The sequence below is a fragment of the Spermophilus citellus genome, assembly GCF_964194105.1.
Source record: "Spermophilus citellus genome assembly, chromosome: 10".
In the NCBI taxonomy this organism is placed as follows: Eukaryota; Metazoa; Chordata; class Mammalia; order Rodentia; family Sciuridae; genus Spermophilus; species Spermophilus citellus.
Window position 1 is genome coordinate 134523330 of NC_138197.1, and position 26849 is coordinate 134550178.

Consider the following 26849-nt stretch of genomic DNA (forward strand, 5'->3'; position numbering starts at 1 on the left):
GGAAGGGAGGGCAAGTGCAGCAGGGTGGCCAGGAAGCAGGGCCAGAGCCGGTGCCCCTCCATAGGTGCCGGTTGCACCACGAGCTTTCCTTCCCATCCAGGAGTTCGATGGGCACCCTTTTGTGGTTAGCCCCGGGAACTGGGGTTTGGACCCATCCAGTCTGACTGCTGCTTTCCTGCCTGTCAGTAATTAGTAGGTCAAGCAAAGAAGAATTGGTGAGATCAGGAGCCTGTGTACTGCAGTTCGTGAGCTGGACCCAGCGGACACCCACAGCCCTGGATGCAGTGGCAGGGGAGGGTTGTTCTCTTCTGCATGCACAGGACCTGTATGAGAATGGCTGTGCCGGCTTTCACCACGGTGCCCTGAAGACCATGGTCTGGGTAGGGGATGAGCAGTGTAGAGGTGCATTCTGGACTGTGCTGAACCATGCTGGCGTGGCCCACCCAGATAGCACAGGCAGAGGTGTGTGGGCTCTCAGTGTGACTGGGAAGCTGGGTTGACAGTTGGCAGCTAGGAGCAAATGGCTGGGATCCTGGCGCTCTGCAGATACTCAGCCTGATATGTCCTTCGTGATACATTGGTGCCCTCCCCACGGGCATTTGTTCCAGAAACATTCTTTTTGTGCTCATTTCCTGTTGGGAGGAAAGGAGAAGCAGCCACCTTTCCACGACTTGGTCTTGTGGGAGAGACTTCACTCACAAAGTGATGCTAGAAGCCACTGCTGGCTTGTTCGAACAGGGACATGAGGTCATTGACATCGCCTATAGGGCCGTCCAGCCTTGCAGAGGCACGCGAGCTCTGTTTGGCACAGAAGGGAGTCCTCCAGAGCCTCCGCAAGCTTAGTCTAGGTGACCTGAGACAGGCATGGTGGGCCAGGTACAAGGGAGAGCACCAGGCAGGCTCGGTAGGCCTTGTTGGCCATGGCAGACACATGCCCGTCATGGTGCAGTGGGGAACTCACCTAGGCCTGAATACCAAGTAAACTAAGGACACTGTGCGAAAATTAGTGCCTGGGAGAGGGAGAGTTCTCCTCCTTTTTCCTGCCAGCTGGTTTTCAGGGAACCTAATTAGCACCATTCACCCTAACCCTAACCCCTCCCCCCCCCCCAAGGCTAGAGGCCTCCTAAGAGGAGCCAGTTCTCCCTTAGAGCACTGGGCTTTTGTAAACACACTCCCCCCAGGAAAGCCTTACACATGATCATGTATCATTTCTTCTGAAACCTTGTGCACAACCATGTATCATTTTAGACTAGAAAATTTATGAAATTAGATATCCTGTAAATTTTGTGAAAAACTAGAAAGGAGTGCTCAGAATCTGGACTGCTGATCTCTGGGCCCACTGACGTAAAATAAACTTTGGTTTCTCCTACTCTTTGAGTGCCCTTTGCTGCTGCTTGCCTGATTCCGCAACATTCCAATGCTAGAAATGGTAGGTGCTCTGCTGCCTTCTCAGGTTGCTGGTAATTCTTTGGGGTGCTTTCTTGTGGTTGCTGTAACCAGAGATTGTAGGGTGTGGCTGCCTGCTTCCTGGTCTTGGGGCCCGCACATGTGGCTGGGGTGGCTCCTGGCTATCAGCCAGGAGGCAGTGCTGTGGGTGGTGATGGAGGAGGTGGACCACCTCAGGATATGTCCAGGACTCTTCCACCCTTGTGGACAGCTTGTGCCTTCTCTTACAGACTATGGGGTGGGTGTACAAGTGAACTTGCTCCACCCCTCTGATCTTTATTCTGATTGGCTCCTGTGCAGTATATAAGCTGTGTGTACTTCCTTTTTAAACGAGATCCTGCTTCGACTGTTCTCCCTGGCACCTCTGATTGTCCTCCCGGGAGGGAGGGCTGGGTGGGCGGCCAGTCGACCTTTACCTTTCTTGGCTCGTCCTGGTCGGGGCGTGCTTTTCCCGCTTCTCCCGCTGGTCAGGAGGAGATGGGGGCTAAAAACCCTGACAAGAGATAACTCTGGCTTTTAGTTGACAGATCAGGGTACTATGTGTCCAGCAGTGCACTGACTGTCCAGCAGTCTTGGGAAGAATCTTCCAGTAAGGAATGCAATGTGGAAAGAATGCTGGACTGGGAGTCCGCACATCTGTGCCTGGGCTTTCAGCCCGTGGACACTGTTGAGGTACAGGTGGGTGCTTTGTCCTGACAAGAGTCGGAGTTGCTGAGGAGACTTCTTTACTTGGGGTGAGACCAATCTCCGGCATGCAGTACAGGCGGGTAGCCCCAGGCTGGCTGGTGGCCAGCAGGGCTGTGGTGTTGAGGTGGTGGTGAGGGGTTGCTCGAGTCATGATCTTGAGCTTCCTGGGAGCCCTCTAATAAACTTCAGTGGTGAGCAGTCATTGCTGGCGACAGAATGTCTAGCTTTGCTTTCTCAGTTGTGGGTAACTTTGATTGTAAGCACCTTTTGAAATTCATGTGAGTTTAATTTGAGAAACAATCCATCTTGTTCCTTCCTCCCTTCCCTTCACTGTTGGTCTTCCTGACCATGACCCTGAGTGTCGTCATGTGTCTTGTTCTCTGCTGCCTGTGAGCTCAGCATGTGTAGGTGGGCTGGATGTGGGTTTCTAGGGCTCCCTCTCCCTGTGAGGCACAGCGCTTCCAGGGCTCCCCACCTTCTGGCGGAGCAGATGGGTCCCTAGGGCCTCACCAGGTGTGCTGAGAGGGTGCCAGGAGGTGGCATGAGTTTGGGAATCACTTGGCAGGCCTTTCCTTTTCTCCTTGCCATCGTGGATGGTGCCTTTTTGTGCTGATGGGTATTAGGATCTATTTTTTGGGGGTGATTTTTGGTGTAGACCACAGAAATACATCTGAACCAGTTCTGTTTCTTGGATATTTCTTTAAAAAGGGTTGCATTGAAACAGGGTGCTGGTTCTGGGCCTGCTGAGGCTGGCTTTGAATGTCTGCCTTCTGGGGTGGAAGCAGAGGCCTGCCATGGGGTCCTGGCCCCTCTCCCTGGGGTAGTTAGAAGTTCCAGGCTGGCCATATCCTCTCAGGCTTTCAGGGGATTATTCTTGTGCTTTCGCCAGTCTTTTCATTTCTCTAACAAGGCTCACACCGTTACTTCCTGAATTACAGCTTCCGTCTTTGCCTACCCTGAAGTCATTCTATTACTCTTGGATTCATTACTTAGCAGGACAGCTTCTTTCAGTAGAGAAGAACCATTGCCTTTTATAATTAGCCATTTACATTTCTTTTCCCTGGGGAAGAATCCTTCAATCTCAGAACTGGTTGGTGGCCTGCAGTGGAGTGGGAAGTGGCTCTGTTATCTTGGAACTTGCCAGTGAGAAGGCCAGGAACCTCTAGTCCTAGGGTTAGGGCTGGAGTGGCTTTTCCTTGGCCTAAGGCCTGCCCTCAAACAGGGCTCAGGTGAGTTAATGGAGAAGAGGCCAGGGAGGTGCAAAGGGCCAGAAGAGGTGATAGCGTGTGCAGGAACCCTTGGAGAATTCCTGTTCTTAAAGTGGTTGCTCCACAGAGAGAAGCCAAAGGAAATCCAGAGGGGTGGCTTGGGATCCTTGGGAGTGAGTTCCCAACAGCTGGGACTGGATCAGTCTGTGTCCTGGGATGCTTTCTTCTTCTTTTGCCACCTAGTTCAAAAGCAGAGGAACAAAATGGGGCTGGCTGTTGCTTAGGAGAGAGGCGGGGACCAGCTTGGCCCTCAGCTCTGGGTGCCTGTGCGTGTCAAGGAGAGCAGGCCTCACCCCGAGGAGCAGGGAGCAGGCAGCCTTCACGTGGAGGGAAGAGGATGGAGGAGGCACCTTGTCTGCTTACACAGGGCGAAGGCATCCCAGTTCCAGACAAGGCGTGCTGTGGGTGTGGAAGAGTCTGAGGGTGACTTTAGAGCCTGGTTGATAAAACCGAAGGTTCTTGGCAACATTTAGAAAGGTTTATTAAACAGACAAGAACGTGTTAGTTACTGGGCTGCAAAGGAAGATCCATTGTCAATGAGTCATTGAGCAGCAAGCAATTTAAAAATGAAAATTAAAAAAATTTAATTTAAAATAACATTGAAAAACATAAAAATCCATGTTTTTGCCTGAGTGAATAGTTTATTCCCTTTAATTACCAAGCTCTCATTTGTCTGGATATATTGCAGTTTATCCGTCCTCCTGCTGGTAGGAGTCAGGGTGTCACGAACAAGTTTCCACGGGCATTCATGTACGCGTCATCTTTTTCCCATGCCTCATTTCTCTTGGGTCAATATCTAGGAGTGGACTTGGTGGTCACAGTGTAGAAGGAGTTGATAAGAAAGAGCCATGCGGGGGCTGGGGGTGGTAGTGGTGTGGAGGGTGTGCACTGGCTCTTGCCTGCAATCCCAGGGACTTGAGGCAGGAGGATTGCAAGTTCAAAGCCAACTTCAACAACTTAACAAGACCCTCAGCCACTTAACATGACCCTGTCTTAAAAAATAAAAAAGGGCTGGGATGTGGCTCAGTATAGAGAACCTGACTTCTAACCCCAGTACCATCCTGCCACCCAACAGAGCCAGATTTTTTTCACCAAATTGATTGTACCACGTTACATACGCATCAGCTGTGCCTGTAAATTCAGGGTTTTCCATATCAGCATACAATTTTACCAACATTACATTTCCCTCATATTCTTTATTTAGGCTGCATAGCAATTCTTTGAGATATTTATTTTGAGAATATTTTCTTGCAATCATGGCTTGTCAGTATATTTCTTGACAGTGCCTTCTGAGGAACAGAAAATTTTAGTTTTAATAAAATCTAACTTTTTTTTTGTGGTTAGCAGTTTTCTGCATCCTGACTAAAAATCCATTGCCTGCTCCTAAAATACCAAGATGTTTTGTTTACTTAGATAGTCTTTAATTTGTGCTCACAAATATTTTGTAGTCTCCCCATGTGGGTTTGGCTTATATTTTTAAAATTTATTTGTAAATATTTTGTTTGTTTTTATACTGCTTTACTTAGGATGGCTTTGTTAGTATTTTTACTATAGGTATATGAAAAACAACTTATTTTTAAAAACTAGAATAGATTTCTAGCTATTATAATTTCATATCAAATTGCTCCCAGACTTGCTGAGTTTATGTCTCCATTTCTCTCTCTCTCTTTTTCTTCCTCTTCCTTCTGTCTTCCCTCCCCATAGTTTCTGTAGGTCTGGGTTTCAGTCAGAGAGGATATGGACTGCTTGTCTGTACACCAGTGTCTGGAGGCTCAGGTGGAAGACTTGAAGGTTGACCACAAGATGATTCTTGGGGGCTGGAATCACCAGACTCTCCTTCATTTAAAGATCTGGTGCCTAATCTTACATGATTTTCACACATACCCTCTTCATGTGGCTTGCTGTCCTATAAGCATGATGGCCTTAGGACAGTCAGACTTTTCCCCCTATGGATCAAGGCTGTCAGTGAGATCTTCCAACAAAAAATAAGATTCATTTGTCATGAATGAGCCTAATAAGTCATATGTTGTGCTCCTGTTGTGACTGAGAAGTAATGTCTACTCTACTCAAGCCTACCAAGATTCCAGGAGAAGGCAATCAGACTGTACCTCTTGACGTAGGAGTGGCATGGTCACATCCTAAAAGAGCATATGGAATAGGAAATATTGTTGTGTCCACTTTTGGGAAATATAATATACACTTCATTTTTTCCAGGTAAGTTTTCATAATAAACCCACTTATTCTAGGAGTTTTTCAAGTTTTCTGTGTATACTGGGATGTCATCAACAAGTAAGGAGGGTATTTCTTCTTTCTTGCAAATAAATTTGGCTTTTATTTCTTGTCTTGATGTATTGTATTGTCAAGGACCCCAAATGCAATGTTGTTAGACACAACGGGAAAAGACATTTATGCTTTCTTATAGATACTGTTGGACAGGGTAAAGTGTCCAGGCTCTTACCTTTAAGTTCAGTGTTAACTGTTGTCTTTTTGTCGACAAAGGGTCTGTATATTTTATAGGCACCCTGTTTTTGGGGGGTGTGGGTGTGGTAGATTTTTATATTTGAAGAATGCTTGGTATATAATGGAAGTCAAGGATGATAATAGAATTATTGATACATAGGAGATGAAGAACAGGAAGACACATCATTGATTACAGAGATTTTTTTTTTGAAAACCGACAATTCTTGTTTTATCAAATGCTTTTTATGCACCCATTGAAATGGTGTAATCTTCCTTGTTCTGTTAATGTAGTGAAGGGTATGGATTAGTTTTTGAAGGCTAAGCCAACCTGCACTCTTGATATAAACCTACTTTGTCCTGAGGTAAATCCTACTTTGTCATTTTTGTCATAAAAATACAGCCCTCTTATATATTTCTGGGTTCTTCTGATAATTTATTTTTAATGATTTTCATGGTTTCCTCCTGTTCAGGAGAAATAATTGTCTATAGTTTTCTTTTTTCCTAATGTCATTTTCTATTTGGCATTAGGGAAATGGTGGCTTCATAAAGTACTTCTGTAATTTCTGAATAAGTTAATGTAAGATCAGGTTTTTCTTTGTTGGGTACAAGATATTGAACCCAGGGCCACTCTACCACTGATCTACACCTACATCTCCTACATGTATATTTCCAGCCTTTTTTAACTTTTTATTTTGAGATAGGGTCTCACTAAGTTGCTGAGGCTGGCCTTGTGTTTATGTTTCTCTGCCTCAAGCTCCTGAATCAGGGTATGTCACCACACTCTGCTAAAATCAGTATTAATTATTTTTAAAATATTAAGTAAAATTCAATAGTGAAGTCATTTTGGCCTGGAATTTTTTTTGTGTGTGTGTGAGTAAATATAAATTCAATTTCTGCTCTGGTTAGGGCTATCCAGTTTTTCTGTTTCCTCTGTTGTAATTTTTTAAAAGAATTTCACCATTTTAAAAGGTTGTCTAATTTATTGATATCTTGCTATTTACTGCATATCAAATTATTCTTTTAAAACCAGTAGAGGGCTGGGGTTGGGCTCAGTGATAGTGTGCTCATCTGGCATGTGTGAGGCACTGGGTTCGATCCTCAGCATCACATAAAAACAAATAAGTAAAATAAAGGTATTATGTCCAACTACAACTAAGAAATATTTTTTAAAAAACCGACAGAAACTTATTACAATGAGATATTTCATTTCTTATATTGGTAACTAAATTGAGTCTTTTTTTGACATATGGACTGTGTTGGTTTTCATGAGTCCTTCATAAGGACATGTCCTCTGTTTGTTGGGGGACATTTCGGTCTCTGTGAGGTTATTCTGGTCGATGGTGTCTCTTCTCTATCCTTCTTGGTTTTCTGTCTACTTTTTTTTTGTCAGTTACCGAGTGAGGACTTCTGAACTTCTATAACTGGTGATGCATGTCTTCCTTTACTTGTGTCAGGTTTGTGTCACATATTTGAACCTTGGTCATTAAGTGTGTGCACATATAGGATGATTGTGTTATCTTGATGAATTTGTGTGTGTGTGTGTTATTTATCGACAGTGACACATTTGTCTTTGCTTCTGGCCATAAGTCTCTCTTGAGGTCTGGCTCATCTGATGTAATGAAGCCTTTTCATATTCCTTAACATTGGTGATCTAGAGCTGCTCTCTTTGTTTTTGATCTGCTTCTGTCCTATTTAAAGTGTTTCTTATAGAAAGCTTGTTTTCTTGTATACTTATTGTGTATTTAGTTAATGTACATTCATGTAATGTGTACAGTGTGATTGTATAGACGAGATTTAGGTTGTCATTTGGCTATTTATTTTCTGTTGGCTTCACTTTTCTTATTTCCACTTTATTTTCAATGAAGTAAGAATGTTTGAAAATTTAATACACTGTTTCTTAGAGCAGGTGTTTTCCATGTACTCCTTCATCTCCCTCAACAATCCTTTTCCCCCTATGGACACCTCTCATTAGTGTAGCACATTTGTTATGATTTTTAAGCCAATACGGTATATTCCTACCAATTCAAACCCATAGTTTATAATTAGAGATTCTTTTCTTTCATGTTCTTTTCCTGGTTCATTATAAGTGTACATTCATTGTTATAATTCATACATGCACGTAATACAGCAATATAGTTTGGTCAGTAGCATCCTCTCTCTCCCTCCCTCCCCGGGTCCCTTTCCTCTACTGTACTGGTCTCCCTTTAGTTTTCACTAGTTTCCCCATTCCACCTTTCTTTTCCATTATCTTCCCTAGCCTCCTCAAAGGAGAGAAAACATACAACCCTTGACTTCCTGAGTTTGACATATTTTGCTTAACATAATGCTCTCCATCCATTTCTTTACAAATGGCTTAATTTCATGCTTCTTTATGATTGAATTAAACTGCATTGTGTATATATACCACATTTTCTTTATCCATTCATCCATTGATGGAAAGATCTGTAATTTGGCTATTATGAATTTTGCAGCTCTAAACATGGTTATGCATGTATTGTGATAGTATGACAACCTTAATTCTTTAGGATAAATACCAAGGAATAGTTTGGCTGGGTCATGGTGGTTCCATTCCTAGTCTTTTATGGAACTTCCATACTGATTTCCATAGTGGTTGTACTAATTTATAATCCCACAACAGTATAAAGTGTTCCTTTTGTCCTACATCCTCCCCAGCATTTATTATTGTTGGTATTCTTGATTGCTGCCATTCTGACTGGAGTGAGATGGAAATCTCAGTATAGTTTTGATTTCCATTTACCTAGTTGCTAAAGATGTTGAATGTTTTAAAATATATTTGTTAGCCATTTGTATTTCTTCTTTTGAGAAATGTCTATTGGGTTCATATGGCCATTTATCAATTGGTTTTTTTTTTTTTTTTGGTGTGTGTGTGTGTTTGTGTGTGTGTGTGTGTGTTTGAGTTCTTGATTATTCTGCATATTAATCCCTTGTCAGAGTAGCTAGCAAAGAATTTCACCCATTCTTTAGAGTCTCTCTTCACATTCTTTATTGTTTCTTTTGCTGTGCAGAAGCTTTTTAATTTGATGACATCTGTTTATTAATTCTTGGCATTATTTCCTGAACCTTGGGGTCCTATTGAGAAAGTAGTTGCCTGTACCTATATTTTGGAGTATTAACCCTACATTTTCTTCTATGAGCTGCATGATTTCTTGTCTAGTTCCTAAGTCTTTGGCACATTTTGAGTTAAATTTCATGCAGGGTGTGTGGTAAGGGTCTAGTTTCATTCTTATACATATGGATAACCAGTTTTCCTAGCACCATTTGTTAAATAAGCTGTCATTTTTCCAGCAAATGTTTTGAAATCTTTGTCAAGGATCAGATCACTATAAATATTTGTCTCTTTGTCTTCTACCTGTTTCATTGGTCTGTTTGTCTGTTATTAGACAAGTACCATACAGTGCTTGTTACTATAGCTCTGTTTGAAGTCCGGTATGATGGTGCTTCCAGCATACCTTTTTTAGCTTTAGAATTTGCCGTGGTACTTCTAGGTCTTTAGTTCTTCCAAATGATTTTAAGTCCTTTTTTTTTTTTGTAAGTTTTGTGAAGAATGTCATTGGTGTTTTGAGGGGGTTTCTTTGAAGCTTTTTGGTGCTGTGGACATTTCATCAATATTAATTCTACCTATCTATGAACATGGGTGGTCTATCTTATATCTTCTTCAGTGTCTTTCTTTGATATTTTGTAGGTTTCACTACAGAGATCTTTCATCTTCTTGGTTAGATTAGAGATTAGGTATTTTGTTTTTTTGACGCTACTGTGAATGGAATTGTTTTCCTGATTTCTTTCTCAGCAGGTTCATTATTGGTATATAGGAAAGCTATCGATTTTTGTATGTTAATTTTGTAACTGCTACTTTGTTGAATTTATTTCTTAATTTTAGCAGTCTCCTAATGGAGCATTTTGGCTCTAAGTATAGGATTATATCGCATGCAAACAGTGATGTTTTGATGACAATGACGACGATGATGACGACAACTACTACTACTACTACTACTACTACTACTACTAACTGCTGCTACTACTACTTCTCCTCCTCCTCCTCCTCCTCCTCCTTCTTCATTTTTATCTCTTTGTTTTCTTTTCTTGCCTAATTGCTCTGGCTAGAATTTCTAGTACTTTATTAAACAAGAGTAGTGGACATCATTGTCTTGTTTTGCAGTTGCTTTTACTTATTTATTTTTAAATTTTTATTTGTTCTTATTAGTTATATATGACAGCAGAATGCAGTTTGATTCATTGTACACAAATGGAGCACAACTTTTTAATTTCTCTGGTTGTACACAATGTAGAGTCACACCACCTGTGCCATCATACGTGTACCTAGGGTAATGATGTCCAGCTCATTCCACCATATTTCCCACCCCCAGACACCTCCCCTCACCTCTGCCCAATCCAAAGCTCCTCCATTCTTCCCTTGGTAACCCCTCAACCCCTGCCCTTTATGGGTCACCATCCACATACTGGAGAAAATATTTGTCCTTTGGTGTTTTGGGATTGGCTGTTTTCCTTAGCATGATATTCCCCAACTCCATCCATCTGCCTGCAAAATGCCATAATCTTTGCTCTTGATTTTAAAGGAAATACTTTATTTTTTCCCATGTAATATGAGATTGGCTTTAGGTTTTTTATAGATAGCCTTTTGAAAAAATTCATGAATGGGTGTTGTACTGCATTTTGTTGGAGGCCTTCCCAGCATCTCTTGAGATGACTGTGATTTTTACATACAATTCTGTTTACATGATGTATTTAATTTTTTGATTTGCATATGTTAAATCATGCTTGCATTCCTGGAATGAAATCAACTAGGTTGTGATGTATAATTTTCTTAGTGTGTTGGTAAATATCATTTGTTAGTATTAAGGTTTTTTTTTTTTTTTTGCATCTGAGTTTATCAGGCATATTGGTCTGTAGTTTTCTTTCCTCAATGTGTTCATTTTCTGGTTTTTGTACAGGTGATACTGGTTTCATAAAATGGATTTGGAAGTGTACCATCCCTTTATATTTCATGAAATAATTTGAGAGCATTGGCCTTAGTTCTTTTTTAAAAGTCTGGTAGAATTCAGCTGAGAATCCATCTGACCCTGGACTTTTCTTTGTTGGAAGACTTTTTATTACTGCTTCTATGTCATTGCTTGTTACTGGTCTGCTTATGTTTTCCATATCTTCTTGATTTAATTTTGGCAGGTCAATGTGTCTAGAAAGATATTCATTTCTTGCAGGTTCTCCAGTTGATTCAAGTGGAAGTTTTCAAAATAGTCAGTCTCTAATGATTCCCTGGATTTCTTTGATGTCTCTGGAGATTTTTCCTTTTTCATTTCTAATTTTATTGATTTGGGGTCTTTTTTCTTTTTCTTTTAGTTAATTTGGTCATGTGTTTACCTATCTTTTTTTTTTTTTTTTTGAGGTGGAGTACTGGGGATTGAACTCAGGGGAACTCAGTCACTGTCCCACATCCCAGCCTTACTTTGTATTTTATTTAAAGACAGGGTCTCACTGTGTTGCTTAGTGAGTTGCTTTTTGCTGAGGCTGGCTTTAAACTCATGAGCCTTCTGCGTCAGCCTCTTGAGCCAATGGTATGTGCCACCGCACCCACCTACCATAATTTTTATCTTTTTAAGAAATCAGCTCTTTGTTTTACTGATCCTTTCTAGTATTATTTTTTCATTATTTTGGTTGTGATTTTAATTATTTCCTTTCTTCTGCTGCTTTTGAGATTGGCTTGTTTTAGTTTTTCTGGGCCTTGAGATGAATCATGAAAGGTTTATTTGGGCCCTGTCTGACTTTCTTAGTTATAATCTTTCCTCTTAGAACTGCCTTCACAGTGTCCAGGAAGTTCTGATAGGTTCTAGTGTATTGGGGTATTGTGCAGTTTTCAGTGTATTTCCAAGTGGGGTTTGCAATATAGTTTCCCTGCTAATTCTTTGGTGATTATCAATCTATTCTGATACAATGTATATTGTGTCACAGCTTGAGAATCCCACTCTCCATCTAGGTCACACGAGAGTGGGCTCCTTCTTGGGCATCCAGCAGTAGTGTTGTGTGCAGTAGGGTCTGTGGCAGCCTCTGTGGTTGCTCTCCTTCCCCTAGCAGCTCTTTCTCTGGGTGTGCAAGCAGCCAGGTGGAGACCCTTTGTAGTGTGGCCATCCTCTGTTTTACCGTAGGAGTGGATGTCCAGGAGTGGACCTTAGGTCCTCCCACTTCCAGCTCTTTCTGCTTGGGGTCAGTCATTGGTTTGGGCCTTTTGTCTCCACAGCTCTTATTGAAGTTTGAGTTGGTCAGTTTGTCTGTGGAGCCAGTCACACTGTCTCTTGGCGGGGTTTTAGATGCAGCTCAGCAGCAGAGAGTCCGTGCCTGTGAACTCCTCCTGTCCCAGTAGATTTCCAGCACTCACAGGAAAGGAGGGAAGCAGCCGCAGGGCAGAAGATGACACTGAACTAATTACCAGATTCTGCTGCCACGTCTGTGATACTAATTGCCATCAAAGCACTTGCCACAGTGACTGTGATAAATAGCCACAAAGTAGGCCTGACATTCAGGTCAACAGCCAGTGACATTTGCCATACACAGTACTAATAGCTGATGGTGAGGCAGGAAAGGACGGTAAAATAACAGTTCACGTAGGGAAAAGGAAATGTGGTAGGAGGATAAAAGAACGTTTATAGTAAGTGATGGTTTTAAAGAAGGAGGAGAAAAATAAATTTAAAAAAACAAAAGAAATAAAGAGAACAAGAGAGATGGGCTATTAGAGAAGAAAGGAGAGAAAGAGAAACAAACAAAAGAACACAATAAACAAGAAGTTTTAACTCTCAAAAGACCAAGTAAAAATTACGTAAAAATGTTGAAAATGAGAAAAAAGCCCCATGTATGTGTAGGTGTGTCTGTCCACAGGCCAGCCAGTACCGCCAGAGCATGAAAGTACAGGGAGCCTATGGAAGAGCTGCCTCTGCTCAGGAGGCTGGGGCCGTGGACAGAGATGGGGGCCGCTGTCTGCCAGACTGCCCTCATTCCTCACCTCGTGGGCTGAGTACCCCTCATAGCCAGCAGGGGCGGGCTTGCCCACCCTCCTCTCCTGCTGCCTGCCCAGCTGCCAGCTGGAGTGGCCTGGTGCGGCTGTTGGCTGACATAGCTCCCAGCTTCTCTGCTGCAGTGTGAGGCGGGACTGAGTGGCCCGTGTGTCAATGGGGCTGTGGTCCAGACAGACCAGGTCGGTGCTGTTGGGGTGGGGCTGCTGCAGAGCTCTCAGTGGGGTGTTCTGGAGGCCGGAGTCAGGCATTTGGGGCTGTGTGGGGTGGCATCTGCTCTGCAGCTATGGTCAGCACGCCCCTGGGGCTGGGCCGGTGCCCACCTCTCCTGGGCCTAGGTCTTTGGGGCCTGACAAGAAGGGGGGGGGAGGTGGGCAGCCTTACAGGTCTCACTGCAGCTCCTGACCAGCCTGTTCAGAGTCCCCACCCGCCTCAGCGGGTCACGTGGGCCACCAAGCTGAGTGAATTGTGCTCCCTCCTATCTCTGCCTCAAAGCCCCTGGCACAGTCTTCTCAGCCATGTTCTGTGGGCCACACCCTGGGCCACACTGCAGGCACGGACCAGGACATGCATTCCATGACGGGCACTGTTAGCCGATTCTGTGCCCCGGTCACCCTGGGTCTGCACACAGGTGTGTGGCCTGCCTGTCTGCCTGCCTGCCTCTGAGGTCGTCTGCAGCAGGAGCACTGGCTGCTCTGTCATGGCCCCTGGAGCCTTTAGTCCTAATTGCTGGGCCGTGGCCAGCACCAGCATGGAAGTTAGGACAGGAGCTTGGGGCACTCTAGGGCAGACACTGTCAGAGGTCCTTTTAGAAACAGTCGCTCATCTAATACCCCAGTGCCTTTGGGAGGAGCATTTCTCTTTCCAGTGTACGGATGAGAAACAGAAAATATGAGAAATTAAGCTAGCAGGAAAAGCCAGGAGTGAAACCAGGCTGTGTGTATACTGTATCTCTGCTCTACTGTGGCCTCTGAGAGGTGTGTTACAGGGCCCCGTCCTTGTCCTTCCCTCTTCTCAGAGACTACAATGAAGACATTGCCAGTATCAGTGTAGCCAACGCACTTGGAGGGACAGCTAATGTGATAGATGACATGATCAGGATTCAGATTGAGTTCAGCTACCCAGAATGCCAGCTGAGAACCAATCTACTAAACACCTAATAGGAATAAATGTGAAGTCCTACATTCAAGTTCAGAAACCCCTCTAGCCTAGGTCAGAAGGAAATGGCTTGGACAATTTAGGTACACCTTCAGCCAGTGCCGTGTTCTTACCATCTTTCTACCTAGGTTACAGCAGTCGTTTCATGACCAGTGTCCCCATCTTCTTTGGTCCTTTTCTGCAGTTTCTATACTGTGCAGCCAGAGCGTCTTTTCAGATACAAATCCTGTAACCATGGTGCTTGCCCCCCATTTCCACCTCGTTAACTCCTTGATGGCTTTGCATCTTTCTTACCAGCTGAGTGGCTTTCTCTTGCCTTTCCTGGCTTCTGGATGGGCCCTTGGCTGCTGGGCCTTCCTCCCTCCCTGAATGTGCTGTGCTCCCAAGGGCCCTTGTGGTACTGCCATACGGTGCTCCCTTCTTTGCTCACTCAGAACCATCGTTCTCAGCTCAGCCCAGGCCCCGTATCCTCAGAGTGGTCTTCCAGGTCAGTCCAGTTCTGTACCATACAACAAGGTGCCCTGAGCACAGTTAGTTCCACACGTGTGCTGCGTGACGTGTGCGATGGGTGTTTGCTTAGCTGCAGATTGCCAGCTCTGGGAATGGAAGTTACTTTGCCCGTATTTCTCCCTGCTGTGTCAGGACCCCAGACCCAGCCTGGTGTGGTGGCTCACAGGATCAGCTGAGCTATACTCACAGCTGAAAGAGAGGGAATAGGGTGGAGTCCAGTGGAAACCAGGAGCTCTGAAGTCCTTCCCTGTGGAGCCACAGAGGACATGCTTAATTACCCCATCTGTGGGCCATGACAACACAAAGGAAGGGCTCAAGGTATTACTGGGGACTCTGCCTGATGTGCACCCAAATTCCAGACTCCCAGAAGTCAAGCAGGCACTGTTTGTTGCCACACTGTGTGGTTAGGCACAGCGAGCCACTCTTGGTTAGGGAGTGCTGAGACCCACCCTGTCCAGGTTTCCAGATGCCAGACAGGGACTGGCTGGCTGCGTACTGTTCAGGGGCAGCACCCAGGCCTGCTGATTCCAGTACTTTCCAAAGCATTGATACTCGGGACTTAATTTTCTGGCACATAGGAGACATCAGTAAGTGTTCAGTGAACAGATTGCCGACAGGTGAGGTTGGCCAGGAAGGGCATTGGAGGCCGTGGGGAGGTGGCTCTCTGGTGCAGGTGGGAGATGCTTTGTCAGCGATGTTGACTGTGAGCTGCAGGTCTAGCAGGGGGTGCTTTGGGCCCTTCCAGCTGAGCTGACCAGGAGGCTTATGTCCACTCTCCTAAAAATGCTCTCTTGGGACAATACCAAAAAATATATATATATATATATATATATATATATATATATATATGGGAAAAAATGCTCTCTTGGAAAGGTTTGTTCTTCTGAAGAGTCGGGAAGTGCTATTGCTGTGGTTAGGGCAGCTCACTGGAGGGCAGCAGGTGCAGGTGCATGGGGTCCCCTTGGGCCCTGTCTGCTGATGCCAGCTTTGTTTCTGTAATGCATCTCGCAGAAGGCTGCCAAGTCCAGAGACCTGCTTCCTTCCCTCCAAACAAAGTGCTTTGTAATCTGCCCCCTTTTAAAAGAAGACCCCAAATAAAGATCTCAGTTTGAAAGAATATGCATGCTGCCTCTGTGAAGGGCGTGATATTAATGTCTATACCCTTGACTTTCTGCCAGTGTTCAGCTCTGGGTTTTCTGAGTGCTATTTTCTGGCCTGGGGTGCTGGTGGGTGGAGGGCTGCTGGGAGAGAGTGCCCCAGGTGAGCCCCTGGTCTGCCTGGAGGCCTTGGTGGAGGCCAGTGTAGCCAATGCTTCCCCTGAGAGGCCCTTCTCCTCACATCTCCTCACGCAGCTGTCTACCTCTGGCATCTGCAGCTCTAGTTCTCTCTCTTTGTTGGGTCCCTTAAAGGCTTCCTGGCCCTTGGGCTCACTCACCAGTGCAGGCCCAGCCAGTGCCCAGCCAGGCGCCTGTGCTTCACCCTGCCGGGTACAGCCCTCCCAAGCATGTGCCTTTGCTTTTGGAGCTGGTCGCGTCTGTGGTCTTCCTGCTCCAGCCTACAGTCAGATTGCCAGGGCGTACCTGGTAGTGTTGGCAGGCCTTGTTGAAATAGGAACCTTTTTCTTTTTGTAGACTCTGGGTGTTGTTCTTTTCTCTTTGTTTGGATTTTCGACAACCCATTTTCCATCCCTGAGTTTGAACAAATTGGAAAAAAGAAAAAAAAAAAAAAGAGAGAGAGAGAGAGACCAAAGAATAACTTTATTCCTGCTGAATGAGGTGGCTTTACCTATCTTAATGTGATCCAGCTGAATGAGTCCCAAAGCTGTCCAGGCTGGCCTCCCAGCCAGTTGGGCCTTTGTCCTCCTGTGCAGTAGAGCCTCCAGGGAGTAGCTAGCTAACTCTGAGACTCAATGGGGGGCTGCACCCCAGGCCATTTGTTCCTGGGTGTAGTGGATTGTCTCCTTGGAGAGGTGCTTCTGGAGGTAGAGGACAGGAGAGTTACCAGCTACGCTCCCTCCGATTGGAAGCAGACCTCAGGTCTGGGGCAAGAGTCACCCTCAGCTTCTTCAGCTTGCTGTTTGCATAGCCATTAGGCCCCTGGTCAGCTAGCTGGGTAGTCAAGGAGATGCACAGTGCTTTAGCTCAGTACAGTCTACTGTGAGGCACCTGCTCCTTCAGGTGTTCTCTTGGGACAACCCTGGAGGTTGTGGGCTGCTGGAGTGTGCTCCTGATGGCTCTGAAATTTGTCAGAACAGGACATTAGATAATCTGCACGGCCTCTCTGCACCTGAGGCTGCAAACCACTCTCTAGTTTATTTGTCATCCTTAATTCTACCAGCTGTGCTGTTCAACCCGGCTCATTAGAAATTCCTCCATGAGGTTAGATGACACTGTATAAATGTGTCCCAGATTTAAAAATAAACCTTGGTCTGTTACCTAGTTGCCTAGGAGAATAGGCTAACCTTTCTAAGTTCAGAGCAAAAAATGGTACGTTCAAAGGAACTGAGGTTCAGGACCAAAATTTCTTATGCCTGTTTGGTTCAGATGCATTCAAGCTTATAATTTTCCCTACCTTTTGCTGCCACTCTGTCTCAGCTGGTGGAGTGCTGAGGTCTCACTGGAGTGAATGAGGCCCCTTTAGGGCCTGGAAGTCCTGTACATTGACATGAGCCTCTGACACCCTCACTTCTGAGAGTTCAATTTTTGGGAAGATCCATAAGTTGCCCCTGGCAGGCTGAGTTTGTGCTGTTCTGGTACCAGGGAGGTGGTCAGCCCAGGAGAGGGATGAGCTACACATTTAAATTGTTTGTTGAACTTAAATGTAAATATCTTACATTTATACACAGCAGCGCACCATTCCACATTCCTGAGGTATGCGCGAGGGCTTTCCCTCGAGGTGCTGGCATGCTGTTGTGTGCACTCCTGTCCTCTTTTCTCAGGTTAAAATCTAGCAGCTTATGGATTGGTGAGGTTGTGAAACATTCACTACTCTCAAGTTGTTTCCTTTTTGGAAACTGAAGTTTTATTTTGTATGCACATGATACACATTATTTTTTTCCCTTAGGACAACTACACCTTTGCCCAACCTGGGATTCAAATGAAAGTGAAGATGTTGGAAGAACTCGTGAGCCGGATTGACGGTGAGTTGGCTTCCTGAGCTGCCCCTCTTTGAGGGTGGGAAGAGGCCTGGTTGAAGGCTCAGGGAGGTGGCCTTGGACATTGGTGGGACAGGACACAGTGGCACCCAGCCTGCTGGGGCTCATCCCTGTGAATCCTTCCAGGAACCTGCCCTGCCCCTTTCACCCAGCGTGGTGATCAGGATTTAGGCATGTGGCAGGAATGCCGTGAGTGCCTTCTGTGCAGGCAGCCTTGCTCCTCACTGAGCTGGGCACGGCTATTTATGGCTGTCCTTTGGCACTCTCTTCCCTGGCTTTGTGCATGCTTTTGCTATCAAGGAAGTTAGAATAATTTCTCCATGGAATCCAATTAATTACCAAGTCTGGAAATAACATCTTTTAATATTATAGAAAAATTATAGTGTGTTCTCTGGCAATTTTAGATTATGCTTCCACGTTTAAGTGGGGACTTCGAATACTTTTTACCTTCATCCTTAAAATAATTCCCCCTTGATGTGCTGACTGTCATATTGCACTAGCAGAGTTTAATTAAATGAAAGTTGAGAGATAATGCTACCCGTTCCAGGCGTATTCTCCTGATAGTTTGTTAAATTAATGAACAGAGCATTAACAAAGTGATGCCAAGCAGAACCAGGAGTACATATGACACCAGCCCGCCGTGGTGAGCGGCCCAGGAGACTTGTGCTTTCACAGAGCGTCCCAGGTGAGCCTGGCAAATCATCTCCCTGGATGTAGAGAAATTGTACTTTGTTTGAAACTTGGACTTGGCAGTTTGACTTGTGAGCACGTGCAAGTGCCCTCACTGGACCTGCTGCAGAGAAACCTGTCATCACAGGCTTCTGAGGGAAGCTCCTGAATGACATTATAAAGTGGAGCCATGCAAATTATAAACTCCATTCTGTTTCCTGATGGAGTCTGATTTCTAGCTCTGTGGCTGATGGTTATTGCCTCATTTCCATATTATGAAGTCTTATACAGTTCTTCCAATGATACTTTATTTGATTCAGTGTTATATTTGGGTACTTTTCAACCTGTCTATTCAAAATACTGCTCTTTTTTTTTTTTTTTTTTTTTTTGCCTCTGTCAGTACATTATGTTCATACATTGTACACACAACAGTAAGATCGCGCTTGACTGTGCTTGGATTTTGTTCCTTCAACCTGCAGTTTTATGAGTGTTGCTGTTCTGTTTAGTTCTTTGAATTACAATTCGTAGTGGATGTGAATTACTCATTCTTAGGAGACTCTCCTTTTCCTCCTGTGCCCCTCAGAAGGCTTACTTTATATTTTCCTGGAGGTTGGAGAGCTGTGGCCAGTGCTCATCTGCTCCAGTGCTGCATTTTGAGAAATACTTGAATTGATTTTCTCTTGTTCTGTGGTTCAGAAAGAAGCAGGATGCAGATTTGTTGGGTGGTTTTTGAAAGAGCAGCAATGGCAGTCGCAGCAGCCCAGTGGGACCTGTCCTCAGTAGAGCATCCGTCCAGCTCTGCATTGCTTCTGAGTGTGGCATCTTCACCCTGTGCTCTTAAAGGGTCTGTTTCCACAGTGAGGAGGTTCATTCTGCCACACGCTGAGCTGTCTGACCTGTTGCTTCCCATTCTTCTTGTGGAACCTTAAAGAACTTCTGTGTTGTCCTCAACATGAGGACACCCAAGCTTTCCGGAAGGAAGGGTCTGGAACCTGCCACAGTGACCCTGGTGGGGATCCTCTGCCTCCAGCAGGCACCTGGAGAAGCACCAGGGCCGTGGCTCTGGAGATCACCCCTCTGCATATCATCGCACTAGGAGAAAGAATCTGTGGGCTTGGAATTTTTTTGGGGACCTCAAAGATTTTATTAAGGGCAGACTATTTTAGGAAGAAAAAATTTGCTTTATAAAAAGTCCACTGCCTCATTTCTGCATTTTCAGGGAAAGTAAGTATTTATTTCAGAAAATTTTGACACTTTGGTGAGGGAAAACTCTTCATGGATTTGCAAGTGAAGAAAGGTGAGGGTTAGTGGATAGGTCCAGGTGTGGCTCATTCAGAAAAGGAGCTACGTTGCTCTGCAGGGTCAAAGTAAGGAATCTTGGTGTTCTGGTGTTGGTGGCACTGTGAAGATGTAGGCAGGAGGCCACCGGAGAGTGGGCACCTGTCTGGGGGGGAAGGGTACAGAAGTGGGGAATGAGTGACCAACGATGAGCCAGAGGCACTTTCAAGAGTTTCCCATTTTGAGCAGCGCTGCTCTGCATCCTTAACCTCTAGGGCTCTGTGCACATGAAGGTGTGGCGCCTGAAGGAAGAGAGTTGGTTCCTCATGGAAGCCGTGTGGTAGGAGTGGGCAGGGGCCTTTTGTTGGCACTGGGTGGGGAGCAGAGACCATTGCAGGAGGGGCAGCTGGCTGGTGAGAAGTCCAGGATTTCCCCTGTAATCTTGGGGCAGAAATTGGAGTTTCCCAAATAGTGAGAGATGGTGACTGGAGCCATGTAATTAAGAATTAGAGGAGAAGGTAAGAGGAGAAATTTCTACTTTCAGAGAGGCAGACTAGATAATTCCAATCAGATTTCCCACTGAAAATAACTAAGAGCTGTCAAACAAACAAAAAGGGAAACAAAAGAAAAGAAGTTTCTTAAAAATCATCAAACTGCTATGAAGGAAACAAGTACTTCTTGGACCACACAGTACCTGAACCTCAGGAGAGAAGCACAGCACCCAGGCTGAAAGAATAACCCTAAAGGGTGTTGTAGTTTGGGCAGTCTTCTGGGCAAGTTGGTAAAACCTGACTTACTTAGAATAGGGAATCGGCAAATGCCCCTTTACTTCCTGACAGTGGAAAGGTGAGATGTGGGTTGTGGTGCGAGCCACTCAGCTCTCAGGACTCCCATAGCCTCTAGTTCAGGCGGTGTAGGACCAGGGTTGTGGAGTTTCTGGACTGGAGTTCCTCAGAAGGCTTGTGAAAAGTAAAAACAACCTCGTTTCAGGAGGGCGTCCCCAGAACTTAAATTGTTCCTACAAATATTTTCTTTTCAAATGAAATGACCTTGATTGCACATTCAAGACTCCTTAAGCGAGAGAAAACAGATAACAGAGCCAGGTCCACCTGAGCTTTTGTAATCCTTAGGCACATACTATAAAACCACTATGCTTCCTATGTATGAAGAAAGAAGTTTGAAAGTATCTGTGGGGAATTGGTGACCATATGATTTTTGCATAAGAGATTTGAAAAATCACCCAAAACACTTTCTGGGATTAAAAGACATGGTAACCAAAAATAAAAATCCCACGGACAAGCTTAACACATTAGACACAGCTAATGAGAAAATTGGTGAACTAGAAAATGGGTTAGAGGAAAATAGCCCAGTGAAACTTGGAGAGTTAAGAATATGAGAATGCAGAAAGTAAGCAGTGTAGGGATGTAATTAGAAAGTCTGATATATATATATATGGTTTTAGAACTAAGGAAAGAGTGATGAAATGATGAATGACCTCTTTCCAAAATTATGGAAGTTCACAGATTCTAGAGGCCAGTGAATCCTGGGGAGAATTAATGGAAATTCATCAAAGTGAATTTAATTAAACACAGAAATTCTCAAATCAATCAGAGAAGAATAATGCTTCCCTAAAAATAGCTGTTTATTGAGAATTGACTTCTCAATAGAATGTACCTGAGGGTATCTTCAATATCCAGAAAGAATGTAACTGTTTCCCTGGAGTCTATATCCACCAAAGGTATCCTTCAAAAGTGAATTCGATATTCCAGGATTACATCTGAATCTGAATTGTTTTACACTGCCTCCAAGAAACTGTATAAATCAAGAAGGAAAGCAATAAAGCCACATGTGAACTTCCCTTGCAGCATAACTAGGGAATGGTCCCTGTGAACTTCAGATTCCTGTAAGCAGGCAAACCACCCACCCAGGTCAGCCTGTGGGGAGAGGCACATCGTCTAGTACCCTAAGTTTGCCAAAGAAAGGATAGACCCAGATAAATCACCACAAGAAAGACAAGGCCCTTTCCAGGATATGGAAAGACTGAGATTAAGTCTGATATCTCATAGGTCAGGACATTGGCTAGTGGGTCATTGAGAGGAATTGAGATTTCCTGGATGAATGGCAGCTGTGTCCATAGCAGAACCCTGTGTCTGACCATCAGTTGCCTCACAGGAGCTGATTCTTAGGTCAGTTTAGAATCAGCTGGGCCAGGGTCTCATTTCTGCAGAGTAGCACTTCCTCGTGGCTGGGCATGCAAGGAGCGGTTTCTGGTGCACAGGAACACTGTTGTGTCCAGGTGTTTCCCACAGGCCCCTCCTGCCCCATCTTCAGGATCAGATTCTCCTGGGACAACTCGGGTTGCTGGTGGGAGGGCAGGATGCAGGCAGGGGTCAAGGCCGGGGGTCAGAGGACTGGGACTCCATCCCAGCCAGCAGCACTCACAAAGTAACATGGGTGGGGTTGAGGGAGGGGCTGGGTTCTGGCATTTATGGTGCTGGCAAAACCCCACCTAACTTGTTTTCTGTTTGTTTGGGTTCTTGATCAAACACTTTTTCTTTTCTTCCTTTAGAAGAAATGGATCACTTGGTGTTTGGTCAGCTTTTTCACTGTTGTGACCCGATGAGAACAACTTTAGAGAAGGAAAAGTTTATTTGGCATTCACAGTGTCAGAGGTCTTAGTCCATAGAGAGCTGCCTTCAGAGCTGTAGGCCGTGGGTGGAGCAGGACATCATGCAGAAGGGCATGGCGAGGAAAGCACCTCGGAACATCACACCAGGAAGCTCACAACTTAGAACCCCCAAGGCCCACCTCTGAGACCACCTCCTCCAGCCACACCCTGCCAGTCTTCATTACCACCCAGTTGATTTGTATCAGCAGGTTAATCCACGGATGAGGTTAAGGCTGTCAGGACCCAGTCACCTCACCTCTGAACTCTTGTGTGGTCTTACACATGAGCTCTTGGGGGGCACCTTGCATCTGAGTAGAGAAACGTAATATCTGAGTAGAAACAGCTCTTATAATTGGGGGTGGTTCCAGCTCTCCTCCCTCCCTGGCTTTTGAACTTGCCAGTCCCTCCATGGTGGTCATGGTGGGTTAGATGTTTGGGTCAAGGCTACGCCTAGAACCAGTTGTTTTGGGAAATGCATACCAGCACCCCTCGGCTCTTCAGCACCCCACCTCCTGACAGAGTTGACTGGGCACGTACCAAGGCACTTGTGGTAAGTCAGATAGCTCCTGGTGGTGCCTGTGGTGTGGAGACGTGTTGCTTCTGCAGCAGGGTGCTGCTGGTACTGTCATCTGCCTCTGGACTGCTCCTGGGCCTGTAGAACTCCAGCGCCCTTCGTGAAACGGGCGTGCAGAGGGGTGGGCCACAGCTGGTGGAGGCCACTTAGGAAGAAGCAGGTGTGCTGGTGTTGGCATGAGGTGCCATGCCATTTCCTTTTGGGGGAGTGTTTTAAGTCCACCTGTCCTCTGGTGCCTGCACCTGCTAGTGCCCCCTCTCCTCCTGTCCTCCTGTTTTTCTTGCCAATAGTGGCGTCCTCCACTCTGGTGACCCGCATTCATTCCTGCCAGACCCTGTGCATGCTGTGTCTGCTTCTGCATGGCAGGTTAGACCTGAATGCTCATACCTTGCTTGAGCACATGACCTGGCACCAGGACTGCATCAGGTGTGCACACTGGTCAGATTTGGAATGGCTGGGTAAGGGGTCTGAGTCACTGTTATCAGGCCAGGCCCAGGCTTGCTTTGTGAGTGGACAGCTTCTCCATCTCAGCAGCTTGAAGCAGCATTTGTTTCTCACTCAGTGACTGTTGAGACCTGGCTGGGCCTGTGTTCTGTCCTGCCCCGACTGTGGCATACAGGCTGAGGGAGCTACTGTCAAGAATATTCTCATCCAGTGCCTGTGCTGGAGGGAGGTGTTTCCCACAGAGACTGGCACATGATGCCCATTTGGGTGTCATTGGCCAGCCTGAATCCCATCATGACAGTGAGGTGGGGGACAGAGAAGTGCCTCCATAGGAGGCCAGTGTTGGTGGGTGCTGCTGGTGAGCACTGTGGTCACCATTATAGAAAAGACTTCAGAGACAGCAGCATAAATCTGGAGTTTATACAAAATTTGATTCATTTTTATAATCTTATCAAATGTGTAAGTAGGGAAATTCTAAGGGCCTAATGCTTAATTCAGGAAGAATAATTTTTCTGAAAAATTCCTGAATCAAGGCTCATGACTAAGTGGAATTTAATGATTGAAAATTAAATGTGTCTTAAAGTTTGCTTTGTTGTGTGTTATGGCAGGGCATGTGTCCAACAGCGCCATGGAAGGCAGAATTAGAATATCATCTGCTCTGTCCCACTCTCCCTGTCATTTAAATTGTGACAGCAGTTGTAGCTCAGAGAAGATATGATGTTCATTCTAAGGTTACCTGCCTACAATGTTTGTATCAACTGTCAGTCTGTTATCTGGTTATTAAAGGATTTTTTTTTTTTTGCATAGAATCAACACTTTTCGCTGATTACTTAGTAATTCATTGCTGCAATGATAAATACATGTTAACTCTCCAACCACACTCCAGCTGACTGGGAGAAACACAACTTGTAAAGCACGTGATGAGATTTTCCCTCCTGGTGACATCTGGAATGCTTATGTATATTTGAATGTGAAATTTTACATTTTTGCAGGAAATCCTCATGAAGTATGTATACATTTTGTGGTCATCATGTCTATTATGTCTAATCTGAACCTCCTGGGTCATGTGATCCCTCTTGTCCTTGAGGTAGAACAACCAGAGAAGAACTAGCTTCCAGGCCTGGCTTTGCTGATGGCTCAGTCGTAGCCCCTGTGTGGAAGACCGGGCCACTGCCCACCCTGGGAGCCCCACCTGTGTTCAGGGCCTTGCATTTTTTTGTGGCACTGATGAGGTCTACGTAGATGAAGTATTCGCCACATGTTTTGATGAGTGAAACCAAGGAGAACTTAATTCAGTATTTAAAAAAATATTTGAAAGCATTTGGCTTCAGCAGGTGTGTCAGGTCATGTCCATTCTTGTTTTCTTGTTCAGAAGACTTAAAATGAGTTAAAGTACTGCTTCACACCCGAGAGTGATCCCACTGGGGGCGACCCTGGCTCCATGGAGAAACCTGGGGCACTATTTTTTGTGGCACAGGGACTGTGGGTATGGCTTCAGGGAGGGGGTGGGCTGGGATGGTGCTCCCGGAGCCCAGTTCTAGTGGCCCTGCCTCAAGCTGTTCCCAGGGCACTCAAGGCTGAGAGGCCCTGGTGGTGGTGGGTGGGGTGGCTGGAGCAACTATCCAGATGACCAGTCTGAACTAAGGTCATCAGTAGGTGTGACACACACCCCCACCACCCACCCCAAGGTGTTTCTGCCATAGCATTGAAGCTGACGCCTGGGCTCCCTGGGAACGGACCTGCAGGAATATACTTCCCACTTTTTTTATTCAGACTGTGCTTGTGCTTGAAGCCTTAAGGAAAAATAGGGGTAATGTTCCCTGCCCGCCTGATCGTTGCATCCCCACGGCCTCTAAGGGTTCAGGATATCAGACTTAGCAAATGAAGCAGAGTGCCCAGTTAAATTAGAATTTCAGAGAAATAATGATGCTTTACTTATTTATTTTAGTGTAAGTACAAGTAATCTGAGGACTAGAGCAGGAAAGGAGAGGGTGGAGCCTGTGTGGCCTCACTGGAATGGTCCTTGAGCACCGCTGGCCTGCCTTGTCCACTGCTTGAAGGGGGCAGTCGCAGCCTAGGCTCTGGGCAGCCCGCCTGGTGCATCTCCGGTTTTTTTTTTTTTTTGCAAGTTCATATTTTATTTGCAATAGATTTGCTTTGTTGACTTTTGCATTTTGGTAAAAAAGGAGAAAAGTTTTCACTTAATGTGTGTGCTAGCCTAGTGTGAGGTGGGAAGTCAGTACACATGACCGGTGACAGTGCTGATGGTGTGTTCTAAGCCTCGTGCAGGCATGGCCCCCTTTGTTGCCTAACCACGGCAGGCAGCCAGCTGTGGGGGAATTGTGGGGGTTCATTCGAGGCGGGACCTTGTTGAGCTGCAGGGGTCCCTGGTCTGGCCCTGGCTCCTGAGGCAGGCTCCTCTCTCAGCTGCAGGGATGCCTGGCCAAACCCAGGGACCAAGGACCGCAGTGGCCATTGTTACCAGCATTTTATACTTTCTCCCTCAAGGAAGAAAATTCTGGAATTTGTTACTGGAGAATACTCTTACCTCTGTGTCTAAAATGGCTTTATCTACTTGTACAGTTTCCCTTTCTTGGGCTTTTAATTCAGGTTAAATGTGATTTTAATGAAATTTTTCTGAAAGCTGTCATGACTACATTGTAAGGTTAAAATTGACTTGTTCTTTCAAAATAGAATTCAGTTACAGCTAGTAAACTAGATTCAGCTTTATTACTGCCTAAGTGAAAATATTTTTATTACTCCTACAAGGTAAGCCGTTGGAGAGCAGAGCATCCATCAGCAGCCTGGGCTGGTGGAGCGCTCAGCGTGGCTGCCTCCCCGCAGCATGGAGCCTCACTGGGCCCCGGGGTGGCTGGTCTAGCATTGGAAGCCATAGTGGCATTTCATTTGAGACAATTGAGTATGATGATTGGCAAAGCACACATGTAATTGAGACCTGTTGGGAAGGAGCCCAGCTGATGTTCTGGGAAGCCCCCTGTGCCAGCTCGGGCTGAATGCCCACATCCTGGGCTCCTTTTGTCACAGCCTTGCCCCCAGGCCCGTCCACCTGTGGCCTTCCCCATTGGATGTGGCTGTTCCCTGCTATGACTGATGACTGCCTACTGGTATTCATTAAATGGCAATCCTGGCTCAACAGACCCTCTATAGTCTGAGGCCTGTGGCACCCAGGTGAGCACTCACTGTGGCATGGGATGTCATATCACCTCAAGTAAAGTTGATATAATGCACTCTCAATCGAAAATCTAAACGGACATCTTATTGCATCTTTGGGAAGAAGGGTACATTCTATGGTACAAAAGAAATAAAAGAAATAGAGGAAGTTTAGCAGTGTAACTCACAAAATGATATATAAGGAATATGTTCCTGGGTTCCATGTATTCAGAATAAATGTGGTGTATGTGCAGGTCCACCCCTGCATCTGAACTTGGGTTGCTGTGCTGTTGCTGGGGATGATGGGTACAGTAGCCAGCAT

The 26849-nt window shown here is 45.4% G+C and overlaps 1 protein-coding gene across 3 annotated transcripts in view; it reads left to right on the forward strand.

Moving 5' to 3' along the window:
• Positions 1-26849, forward strand: part of TBC1D22A (TBC1 domain family member 22A) — a 309293-nt gene that overhangs the window by 167730 nt on the left and 114714 nt on the right. For all 3 annotated transcript variants that reach the window (XM_081311235.1, XM_081311236.1, XM_081311237.1), the window contains one exon: positions 17633-17708. In XM_081311235.1, coding sequence (XP_081167361.1) covers positions 17633-17708 — 76 coding nt within the window. The remainder of the gene's footprint in view (positions 1-17632; positions 17709-26849) is intronic.